Here is a 12458-nt window from a genome sequence, read left to right as displayed (position 1 = left end):
CAGTTTGTGCAAAATGCAGCGGCCAGATTGATAGCTGGAACCAGAAGGTTCAAACATATAACACTGATTTTTGTGAACCGCCCAGAGAGCTCCGGCTATTGGGCGGTATAGAAATGTAATAAATAAATAAATAAATAAATAAATTCTGGCCCACTTGCATTGGCTGTCTATATGTTTTCAAGCCCAATTCAAGGTGCTGGTTTTAACCTATAAAGCCCTACATGGCTTGGGACCGCAATACCTGACGGAACACCTCTCCCGACATGAACCTACCTGTACACTGCGCTCCACATCTAAGGTCCTCCTCCGAGTGCCTACTCCGAGGGAAGCTCGGAGGATGGCAACAAGGGAGAGGGCCTTTTCAGTGGTGGCCCCCCAATTACGGAATGATCTCCCCGGCGAGGCTCGCCTGGCGCCAACATTGTTATCTTTTCGGTGCCAGGTCAAGACTTTTCTCTTCTCCCAGGCATTTAACAGCATTTAACAACATATGCTAACTTTTTTTTTTTTAATGGACTCCAGAACTGTTGTTTTTAAATGGATACTGTTGTTTTATACTGTTGTTTTTATATTTTTGATGGCTTTAAATTTTGTATACTTTTTTAATGTTCACTGTTTTTAACCGCCCAGAGAGCTTTGGCGATGGGGTGGTATATAAATTAATTAAATAAATAAATCTCCCTCGATGGCCCAGGCTCCTCCTGGTCTTGTCTCAGTGACTGATGTGGTATCCCCGTGGTTTCTGGAGGCTCCAATTTTTTCCTCTGAAGAGGATTCTTCTAGTGAAGGCATGGCACCACATCTCTATCCTCAGGTATCCTTTGGGCTTCACTGGTTCAGATGGTCTTCTTTCTTTCTCTCTCTCTCTCTCTCTCTGTTGATCTTTGAGTAGAAAATGCAGCAAAAATTCCATCCTCGCTCTTGGATTGAGCCCAGTAAGTTATTTACAGCTTCTTGGAAGTTTCTGGACAGAACGCTATTCATGTTCCTCTACCCTATTTAGCCTCTCTCGGGATAGAAAAGAGGCGGGGGAAGGAACAGGCCAACCTCTGGCAGAGGCTGCTTGATCTTTGCACTTCTAGTCAACGGGCCCTTGTGTTGCGGTCCAGGGCCTTGCAGCGCCAGTAGGCGTACACGGGAGTGAGCCTTTCCCTACTTTCCTGGAGGCAAAGGGCTTAAAGCCTTAGACTAGCCCAGCCTGCCAGAATGTGGTGCCCTCAGCATGCGTTGGATTGCCGCTCTCGGAATTCCTGACTATTAGCCATGCTGGCTGACACTGATGGGAGTTGAAGTCCAAACCCTCTGGAGGAGGGAAAGCTTGGGAAAGCTACTCTAGTTTGTTGCAGATTTGAAACACAGGGCCGGAGTCAAGGATAGGCAGCTCAGAGAGAAGGTAGACTCCTTGAGCGAGGGGATTGCTGAGGCTGTCTTGCCAAGGGCCCTCTTAAAACCTGTGGCTGGCACTATTCCAGCTAGGGATGTCTGTCGTTGCGAAATCCGACCCTTTTGGGGCAGAACAGCAACCATCATTTGCGGGCCAAGCCATGGAGTTTCCCCGGAAATCCAGGAACCATTTCCGTTTTTTAAAATAAAATTGCTCAAATAGAGATTTGCACAAATTGCAGGCACGATTTGTGTAATTTGCAGCTGAGACGTGTGCAAATCCTGGCTGAACTTTGTGCAAATTTCACAAATTATGCCCCAACTTGGCGCACAATACACAAACCCATGGCTGCAAATTTGTGCAACTCTCCATTTGCGTAAATTTTTAAAAGACGCAGAAAATCCACCAGCTGGCCCAAGTTGGGCCATCTAGCAGAAGGTGAGTTGGAGTCCGGGGGCCGAGTGGATGAAAGCTTCTTGAGCGCCACCCCCCGACCGGCTTACCTCCGACGTCCCTAGCGCTAGCACATTGTTCAGAGTCCAACCAGTTGCACTCACGGGGCTCTGAAGGGTATGAAAGGAAGCAGATGAGTTAAATGCGTATTTGCTAAAACATTTGTGCTGCGCTGGAGGAACCCTCGTAAAGATCTTTTTCAGGAAGCCCTGTGGTGAGCCAAAGGGGGAAGCAGAGCAGGGTGGAGAATGTGCTGCATAAGACCAGGGGTGGGTGGGTCTGGGTACCTCCAAGCTGCGGTCAGGAAGGACTGTAGCATAGCTCAGGGATTGAGCTCATGCTTTGCATGCAGAAGGTCACAGGTTTAATCCTCGGCATCTCCCAATTGGGGGGGGGGGAGAAGTCATGCCATGGAGAAGCCCTATCCCTCCCCTCCAAACAGAAATCCCAAGTGTGTGTGGTCCATTCCACACTCACATGTGGTCTCTGTCATGTGTACTTTGGTCCAATAATACTGCCCTAGGTGACCCGTAGGCACCCTGTCCCCATAAAGCCTGAGAGCCAGCATGATGTAGTGGCTAAAGTGTTGGACTGGGAGTCGGGAGATCCGGGTTCTAGTCCCCACTTAGTCATGGAAACCCACTGGGTGACTGGGGGACAGTCACAGACTCTCAGCCCAGCCTATCTCACAGGGTTGTTGTTGTGAGGATAAAATGGAGATGAGAGGAGGAGGGTTACGTACGCCGCCTTGGGTTCCTTGGAGGAAAAAAGGCGGGATATAAATCCAATAATAAATAAAATAAATAAATAAAACAACATCTGGGATGGCTCTTTGATCCCAGCAATTTGCGGCTCCTATGAAAATTGACCTGTGTGTTACTGTCCAGCCTGAAAAATATATTTCCTTCTGGACCTCCATTTTAAATCCAAATTGTATGATGGCGGCAAAATTTTACTGGTGTGACTGGTGAGCCAACTTTGGTTTCTTTTCAATGTCCTTCCGTTAAAATAGAGCCTTGTGTGGCGCAAAGTGGTAAGCGACAGTTTCTGCAGCCGAAACTCTCCCCACGGCCTGAGTTCGATCCCAGCGGAAGCTGGTTTCAGGCAGCCGGCTTGGGTCGACTCAGCCTTCCATCCTTCCGAGGTCGGTAAAATGAGTACCCAGTTAGCTGGGGGAAAGGTAATAACGGCCAGGGAAGGCAATGGCAAACCAAGAAAACAAAAGCAGGCGTCCCTCTAGGAGTCAGTAATGACTCAGTGCTTGCACGAGAGGTTCCTTTCCTTTCCTTTTCCGTTAAAATAAAATTTTAAAAAATCCCCATCAGTTGTGTATTTAGGGAAGGACTCTGTTTTATTTTTGTCCAAGTTGCTAAAAGAAGACGGAGGAACCAAACCAGGATGCCAGCCCGCCTCCCATCTTATTTTTGGAGAATGCCTACTTTCTGTGGAGAATTAATAATTCCTGGCTCAATCCTGACCATATTCTTTACTTATTTTTCCACAGGTTGCTACGAGAACAATGGATCAGAGCCAAATATGAGAGGAAGGAATTCATTTACATTGAGAAGCAAGAGCCTTATTCTGCAGGTAGTGGAGAAAGTTTTCTGGTTACAAACGTTGCTGTTTGCTGTTCATTTAGTTGCATGCGTTTAGGCCCGTTCCAGATGTAGTGGGAAAGCGTTGCTTCTACCACGTGAATGAGCCGTGGTGAGGGTCAGGCTCACGTGCTTCCTTCTCTCCTCTCTTCTTTCTCACTCATGAGGAAGAGGTCAGTTGTTTCAGCTTCCGGTTTTAAATTAACCAGGGTTCCTTGTGATGTCCAAACCCAGAGAACTGTGGTTTGTTTGACCTAATGATTTATGAGAACAAGCCGGGTTCAAAGATCTTGCCTTTCATGAATGAAATCCCCAAAGCAGGTCTGTGTGCGCGCGCACACTTTTTGTTTCATTTTGGTGTATTTCTGTAATTTCAGCGGTTCACAAATGACAATTCTTTTGTTAAGGTCTCGGCGTGCAGGAAATCTGTTTTGAACGCCTCGAAGGACGATTACGTTGCCCAGTTCCAAATACTAATAGTAACATCGCCTTCATTTCCAGTTGCTTGCTGGGAGATTTTAATTCCGTCTTCTTCTGGACCCTGGAGTAATTCTTTGTGTATCTAATCATCTTTGCAGTAGCAGTTGCATAAAAAAGAAGAAAGAATGCGCTTCTCTCTCTCTCTCTTTTTTTTTTTGTCGTTCTGAGCAAAATCCCTTCGGCAGGCATTTTGAAGAAGTTGTATTTATGTTTAGTGGGACCCCATTTTATCCCCCTCCCCCCCTTTATTTTAGAAGCCTGCGTTTGCAGAGCCTTTGGGAGACAGACTTGTCAAATGTTTGCAAACCTCAGACCAAAGCTACCACAGCTTGACGGACAGTTGTACCTTAGCTGAGTCTCCAGAGTGAAATTTCTCCAGTTCAGGGCCACGGGGGAGAATGGAACTGAACAGCACTGAACAGAGTGAGAGGCGATGTCCGTCTGGGGACGGCAGAGCAAAGAAAACTTTGGAGGCTTTGCGTTGTATGTCAGACAGCTGCCACAAATTTGCTGTTCCGCTTCGTCATCCCAAAGGGCGTCTCCAAGCTTTCGTTTCTTCGGGAACGCCAATCATGCGGTCCCCAACGGTTGGCATTTGACTTGGGGCCAGGCGACAAATGTGGTTTGCCTTTGGCGTTTTTAAAAAACACACACCCTATAATAATAAAAGAAGATGCGTGTCTGTCCGTCCGTCCATCACCATCGTAACTCCGAGACTGTGAAACCTAGACAACTGAAACTTGGTGAAAGGGAACTTAGGGCTGTGTACCTTGGGGTTATGTCCTTTTTGCAATGCATTAATGCATTTAAATTAATTTAAATGTCCCCCTGTGGTTGAAGCCTGCGGTACATCTTCAGCCACTTGGGGCACACTTCGCTAACCAGCGCAGAGCACACAGTTGGAAGCCGGGGAGATGAATAGGCCAGGAACAGAGTTTTATATCTGCCTCTTCCTGCCTGCAGTGGGGCAGCCCCACTCCGTAGAATGGAGTGACAGACCTCTCTCTTGGGTGCACCTTGCAGGGGGCGTGCCTAGGAGCACCAGTGGGCACAATATGTCCAAGAGCTTTATCACACCAGCGTTATACTGTGCAATCACTGAGCACTGCGTGCAAAGGACTCCGAAGTTTTCCAGCTTAGAATCTGCTTTTATTGTGAAGTACTCCCATGCATCCTGCCTTAATTGCGCATCAAAGGCAAAAGCCTCGCTGTATTTTGCTACTAGTTTTCGAGCGTATCATTTGTTGTTTTCCGAGCGGCCACTGGGGCGCAGGAGCAGGATTTGAAGAAAAATTAAACAAATGCTTACACCTGCGTAAGCTTTAAAGATAAAGACATCAAAATTGGCACAGTAATAGATATTAAGGAGAGCTTTAAGCATACCAAATTTGAATCGGATTGGGTCATCCGTTGATTTTTTTTAATGATTTTTTTTTTACATTTCCCTCCTTAAACCCATTTCCTGGTATGCAAAGGATCTAGTCGCCTGGTAGCAACAACAACAGTGACAGCTTAGCGCTGTAGGGGATAATTCGAGGGAAACAGGTACGTGGGATGAAGTCATCCTTGCCACCTTCTCTGTATTAACAATACAGTAGCGTGGTGTTGAGAGGAAAGACCAAGAACGAAGGGATTGGACAGGACATTAAATGTGTCTTTACAGTTTACACACAATTGTTTGTGTGTTTGTGTATTGCACGCACACACACACATTTCCGCACATCTCTGGGGCTGGAAGAAATATTACAGCCTCATTTGCGCAACTGTTGGGGCTGTTCGTTTGTTTTTAAGCCATGGAGTGGGCAGGCAAGACGGGTTCTGCCGTACACGATCGTGGGTTCCTGGACGGAGGACTGACGGGGAAGGAGAGGGCGAACCACCCCGCAGTAAGCACTGTCAGGCGCACCGTGTGTCGTTCCAAAAATAAACCGTACCGCGTAGCTTATTCGCCAGATGGGTTGTCGTGCCGTGTGAACTCGCTCTTTGCCTCTTGGCCGAAGGACACCAGAGAGGGAGCCAGCCTAGCCTCCCTCGGCAGGGAGTTCCAGGGCTTGGGAGCGGCCACCAAGAAGGCCCTGAGAAGGAGTTGTTATATGTATGTGTCTTGGAGGAGATGTTGCTGCATGAAACTAGTACTGATTTGAAAGCTGTTCTCTGGCCACCAGAGGAGGGGCAGAGGCAGTGCAGTTGGGCAAAAATGATCGCCACCACCAATTTACTCTGCTTCATGGTTTGGGTGGTTCTTAGTTTACAGACCTGAGGTTTTGCTTGGTGTTTTCATTTTTTAAATAAACCCGGATCCTTTGGTTCCCCTCAAAGCACCGACATGAATGGCTGAATTGGCCTCATTGATTTTGCTCTGAGGAGACGCCCCGAGCTGCCTAAGAAATGATTAAATGCCTCAGTGGCCCTGCTGCTGACCCGGAGTTATAACTTTTTTATCCATGTCAGCTGTGTTAATTTTAAAGGGGTGTGTGTGTGTGTGTGTGTGTGATATTGAAACCGAATACTTCGCTGAAAAGTTGCATCGTTCTAGGGAATGCTTTCCTAGCCCAGCCCATCTGTAACTGTAGCCACAGGCGAAGATTTTGGATATTGCACTTTTCCAAGGGAGTTAAACAAAGCCATGACATAGGAGAAGTTTCTCAGTGGTTTTATTTCTGAAGGACGGAGGGTGGGGATCCTTATGCACCCAAAATTGACCCAAAAGCTGGAGCGTGTTCAGGGGAGGGCAATGAGGATGATCAGGGGTCTGGAAACAAAGCCCTATGAAGAGAGACTGAAAGAACTGGGCATGTTTAGCCTGGAGAAGAGAAGATGGAGGGGAGACATGATAGCACTCTTCAAATGCTTGAAAGGTTGTCACACAGAGGAGGGCCAGGATCTCTTCTCGATCCTCCCAGAGTGCAGGACATGGAATAACGGGCTCAAGTTACAGGAAGCCAGATTCCAGTTGGCCATCAGGAAAAACGTCCTGATTGTTAGAGCGGTACAACAGTGGAACCAATGACCTAGGGAGGTGGTGGGCTCTCCCACCCTAGAGGCATTCAAGAGGCAGTTGGACAACCATCTGTCAGGGGTGCTTTAAGGTGGATTCCTGCACTGAGCAGGGGTTTGGACCTGATGGCGTTGTAGGCCCCTTCCAACTCTATGATTCTATGACACCACCCATGAAACCTCGGAGGGCCAGATCGGAGCTGCAGCTGAGCCTCATTTGGCCCATAGTTTTGAGGTTCTGCACTCCTGCTTTAAAGAGTCAAGCTGGTCCTTGGTACTCAGTCCCAGGAAATGAAATGCAGGGAGGGGGGAGAAAAACCTGGTATGAGCTGAAGGAAGATGTTGGAAAGTTCAGGCCCATGCTCTCCACTTACCGTTTATCCATGGCCGGCCCAGCCGTTGGGTAGAGTGAGGTGGCTGCCTCAGGTGGCAGTTGCTGGAGGATGGGTGTGTGGGAAGACAGAGCTGTGTGTTTCTCACGGCCTGCTCCCCTAAAGCTAGCCTGCTACCCTCAGATGCTGTGAGGGATGCTTGTTCGTTCAGGTTTTGCGCATGGGATGCTCTTCACTTCAGGCTACAAAAAGTCTTAGGCTGTCCCCGCCGTTATCTAGTGAAAAAATAAAATCCTCCCAAGCAAAAATGATGGTGTTTCCTCTTTTAAAAATGCACAACAAAGATTGCAGCAATGATAGCCCACGGAACGCCTTCAAAGGCCCCGCGAATCTTGCTGACGTCGCTGTGCAAAGACACGTCTTTATTAGGAGGAACGGAGTCTGCGGTGTTTCTCCGTTTCACTCGCAGAAGGTTCCAAGAAGTATATAAAGCCCCGAAAACGTGTGCGACAGAAATAGTCTGTCTTCCTTTTACTCCGAGGGCAGATATTTCTATTAGCGTACCGTGGCGTCGCTGCAGACGATTTATTTTTGACTCAAGCAGACAAAGTGATGGCAGGAGGCGGCCGCGGAAAGGCCGTTTGGAGCGGCGAGGTTTCTCACTGTTGTGGCTTTTGCAGCTTAAAGTGGCGCAGGAAAGGACCGCAAAAACGAGAAGAGGGTTGACAGCGCCTTCCTTATGAGGAAAGGCTAGAGGCAGGGGCTCCAGTGTGGCGTTGAAGGAACTTAGGAGGCAGGCTAGGGGAGGCTGAATGTGACCTTCCAGGTGGTGATGATGATGATGATGATGATGATTTCTATACTGCTAGGGTGACCCTATGAAAAGGAGGACAGGGCTCCTGTATCTTTAACGGTTGCATAGAAAAGGGAATTTCAGCAGGTGTCATTTGTATATATGGAGAACGTGATGAAATTCCCTCTTCATTACAACAGTTAAAGCTGCAGGAGCTATACTAGAATGACCAGATTTAAAAGAGGGCAGCTTTAACTGGTGTGATGAAGAGGGAATTTCACCAGGTTCTCCATATATACAAAAAACACCTGCTGAAATTCCCTTTTCAATACAACTGTTAAAGATACAGGAGCCCTGCCCTCCTTTTCATAGGGTCACCCTATATACTACCTTATAGCCAAAGCGCTCTGGGTGGTTTACATAAGATTAAAACCAATGAAAAACAATATACTGCCCCCCCCCCCAATCATCACTCTGAAACCTTTGGATGGGGAGCGGTATATAAATATAATAAATAAATATATAAATTCTGGACCAGCTGAAGTTTCCCAAAGCTTTTCAACAGCAGCCCCACGTAGAGCACGTTACCGTAGTCCAATCAGGATGTAACTAAGGCCTCTTACAACTTACATCATCTCTGACCATTTGCTATGTGAGCTGGGGTTAATGGGAGTCGGAGTCCCAACGACCTCTGCAAGGGCACAGATTCTCTACCCTTGCTTTAACGGGAGATCCTAGCGACTGAACCTGGGACCCTCTCTTTGTGAGATGCATGCTCCGCCGTTGAGTTATGAGTTCTCCGTCGTATAGCTGGTGCGGTTGGGGAGAGATCGCAGATTAATTTGACCCTTGATGGGCCAGGTTAATAGCTCTGAGTTGAGAAGTATTATTTATTTATTTATTTATTACATTTTTATACCGCCCAATAGCTGAAGCTCTCTGGGCGGTTCACAAAAATTAAAATCGAGACGAGCATAAAAACAACCCACAATCTAAAAACACAAATACAAAATACAATATAAAAAGCACAACCAGGATAAAACCACACAGCAAAAATTGATATAGGTTGAAATATGGAATTAAAACAGCAAAGTTTAAATTTAAGTTAATAGGTGTTAAAATACTGAGAGAATAAAAAGGTCTTCAGCTGGCGACGGAAGGAGTACAGTGTAGGCACCAGGCGGATCTCTCTGGGGAGCTCGTTCCACAGCCGAGGTGCCACAGCAGAGAAGGCCCTGCTCCTAGTAGCCACCTGCCTCACTTCCTTCGGCAGGGGCTCACGGAGAAGGGCCCCTGTGGATGATCTTAAGGTCCAGGCAGGCACATATGGGAGGAGGCGTTCCTTCAAATAACCTAGCCCCAAACCGTTTAGGGCTTTGAATGTTAGTACCAGCACTTTGAATCGGGCCCGGACCTGGACTGGCAGCCAATGAAGCTGGAAAAGGACTGGTGTGATGTGATCTCGTCGGCCAGTCCCTGTTAGTAAACGGGCTGCCCTGTTTTGTACCAGCTGAAGCTTCCGGACCGTTTTCAAAGGCAGCCCCACGTATAATGCATTGCAGTAATCCAAATGAGAGGTTATCAGAGCATGGATAACTGTAGCTAGGCGATCTCTGTCCAGATAAGGGCGCAGTTGGTATATCAGCCTAAGCTGATAAAGGCCATGTAGAACCTTCAAGGAAGCTTCCTGCGCTCAGTCAGATCTTCCGTAGTAGTCGGAGAACGGGGACAAAGGGTGCACGATGCGTTTCTTGTTTACGATGGAGAAATGGGTAAAATAAGCTGCTTTCATGGCTAGCTTTCCATCTTCCATCCCGCGGACAGCTTGAACAATAACATTGCTGTTAATGAAGCCGTGGGCCTCGAAGTGGAAATGGCGCAGCTGGGTACATGGCGGTGGCTGGTGTCTCCGGGGCTCCATCAAGCACCACACGCAGCATCTTTCACACGGCGCGGCCTGACAACAACGTCGGCATTTGCCGCTTCCCACCGGCCACTTAAGATTGAGTATAGAAGCCCCTTGTTTCCGTTTTTGGCTGTACAAAGCTGGGCGGGGCCGCTGCGGATCTGCCCGCCTTTTGTTCTAAAGGACGGCAACACTGACGAGAAGGATGCTTTGGGGAACGCTAAGCAGACTCTGTGGGCACTGTGAGTGGGTGGGGGGAGGAAGAAGCAGTTTTGCTGCTAGAGGGCTGGGTCCGCTATATAACGGGCTCAAGTTAAAGGAAGCCAGATTCCAGCTGGACATCAGGAAAAACTTCCTGACTGTTAGAGCAGTACGACAATGGAATCAGTTACCTAGGGAGGTTGTGGGCTCTCTCACCCTAGAGGCCTTCAAGAGGCAGCTGGACAAGCATCTGTCGGGGATGCTGTAGGGTGGATTCCTGCATTGAGCAGGGGGTTGGACTCATTATTATTATTATTATTATTATTTATTTATATAGCACCATCAATGTACATGGTGCTGTACAGATAACACAGTAAATAGCAAGACCCTGCCGCATAGGCTTACAATCTAATAAGTTGTAGTAAACAATAAAGAGGGAAGGAGAATGCAAACAGGCACAGGGAAGTGTAAACAGGCACAGGGTAGGGCAAAACCAACAGTGTAAAGTCAGAACAAACTCAATATTTGAAGGCTATAGGGAAAAGAAAAGTTTTGAGCTGAGTCTTAAAAGCAGTGATTGAGTTTGTAGTTCTCAAGTGTTCTGGAAGAGCGTTCCAGGCGTAAGGGGCAGCAGAAGAAAAAGGACGAAGCCGAGTAAGGGAAGTGGAGGTCCTTGGGCAGGCGAGAAGCATGGCATCGGAGGAGCGGAGAGCCCGAGCGGGGCGATAGTGTGAGATGAGAGAGGAGAGATAGGCAGGAGCTAGGCCGTGAAGAGCTTTGAAGGTCAGTAGGAGAAGTTTATATTGGGTTCTGGAGTGAATTGGAAGCCAGTGAAGAGATTTCAGAAGTGGAGTGACATGGTCAGAGCGGCGGGCCAAGAAGATGATCTTAGCGGCAGAGTGGTGGACAGAGACCAGCGGACTGATGTGAGACGAAGGAAGGCCAGAGAGAAGAAGGTTGCAGTAGTCCAACCGAGAGATAACCAGTGCGTGAACGAGAGTCTTGGCAGAAGAGACAGACAAAAATGGTCGAATCCTGGCAATATTATACAGGAAGAAACGACAGGATTTAGCTACTGCCTCGATGTGAGGAGTAAAGGAGAGCGAGGAGTCAAATATAAAGCCAAGACTACGAGCTTCCTTGACCGGAGTAAGCGTGACATCGTTGACAGTAAGGGAGAATGAGAGGTGAGGAGAAGGTTTAGGAGGAAAAACTAGCAGTTCAGTCTTTGCCATGTTAAGTTTCAAACGACGATGAAGCAGCCAGGCTGAGATATCTGAAAGACATGCCGAGATACGATCGTGAACATCTGGAGAAAGTTCCGGAGATGAAAGATATAATTGTGTATCATCGGCATACAGGTGATATTGGCCTTGTAGGACCCTTCCAACTCTGCTATTCTATGATTCTATGATATATAATTAAATCCAAATTCTGTGCCGTCGCTCCTTCTGATAGTGCTCGCGCGTCGACAGAATTGAGACCGAAATGGCGCCATCATGGAGGAAGGGACACGCTTAGGTGAGCCTTGAGTTATGCAGGAGTACCAAAGGGTCCTAGAGAGAGCAATCCGCTCACCCACCGACCCACATTTCTTGGCCCCATGACAGCTGATCCCAGAGGGAGGCGTGGCTGCCTGACCGAAACCTTGGACAGAAAGCAGCATTCCCACATTGATATAAATTGTGGAAATCAAGCGATTTGGTTGTCTTTAAAAGGGCATTGAGGCTATCAATGGCCACTAGTCCTGATTGAAGTTGTCAGTGGCCATTAGGGCCAGGATCTCTTCTCAATCATCCCAGAGTGCTGGACACGGAATAATGGGCTCAAGTTACAGGAAGCCAGAGTCCGGTTGGATATCAGGAAAAACTTCCTGACTGTTAGAGCAGTACGACAATGGAACCAATGACATGGAAACAAAGCCCTATGAGGAGAGACTGAAAGAACTGGGAGCACTCTTCAAATGCTTGAAAGGTTGTCACACAGAGGAGGGCCAGGATCTTTTCTCGATCCTCCCAGAGTGCAGGACACGGAATAAGGGGCTCAAGTTACAGGAAGCCAGATTCTGGCTGGACATCAGGAAAAACTTCCTGACTGCTAGAGCAGTACGACCATGGAACCAATTACCTAGGGAGGTTGTGGGCTCTCCCACACTAGAGGCATTCAAGAGGCAGCTGGACAAGCATCTGTCAGGGATGCTTTAGGGTGGATTCCTGCATTGAGCAGGGGGTTGGACTTGATGGCCTTATAGGCCCCTTCCAACTCTACGATTCTATGATTCTATGACGCCTCTCAGATTAATCTGTTTAGAGGTGTC

At 47.8% G+C, this 12458-nt stretch overlaps 1 protein-coding gene across 3 annotated transcripts in view; it reads left to right on the top strand.

Annotated features, from left to right (window-relative positions):
• Positions 1–12458, top strand: part of ADAP1 (ArfGAP with dual PH domains 1) — a 56153-nt gene that overhangs the window by 12876 nt on the left and 30819 nt on the right. For all 3 annotated transcript variants that reach the window (XM_063142915.1, XM_063142917.1, XM_063142916.1), the window contains one exon: positions 3342–3424. In XM_063142915.1, the coding sequence (XP_062998985.1) occupies positions 3342–3424 (83 nt within the window). The remainder of the gene's footprint in view (positions 1–3341; positions 3425–12458) is intronic.

This window comes from Elgaria multicarinata, chromosome 17 (genome assembly GCF_023053635.1).
Source record: "Elgaria multicarinata webbii isolate HBS135686 ecotype San Diego chromosome 17, rElgMul1.1.pri, whole genome shotgun sequence".
NCBI lineage: Eukaryota > Metazoa > Chordata > Lepidosauria > Squamata > Anguidae > Elgaria > Elgaria multicarinata.
Note: the sequence above shows the minus strand (reverse complement) of the source record. Positions and strands in the feature narration are given on the sequence as shown.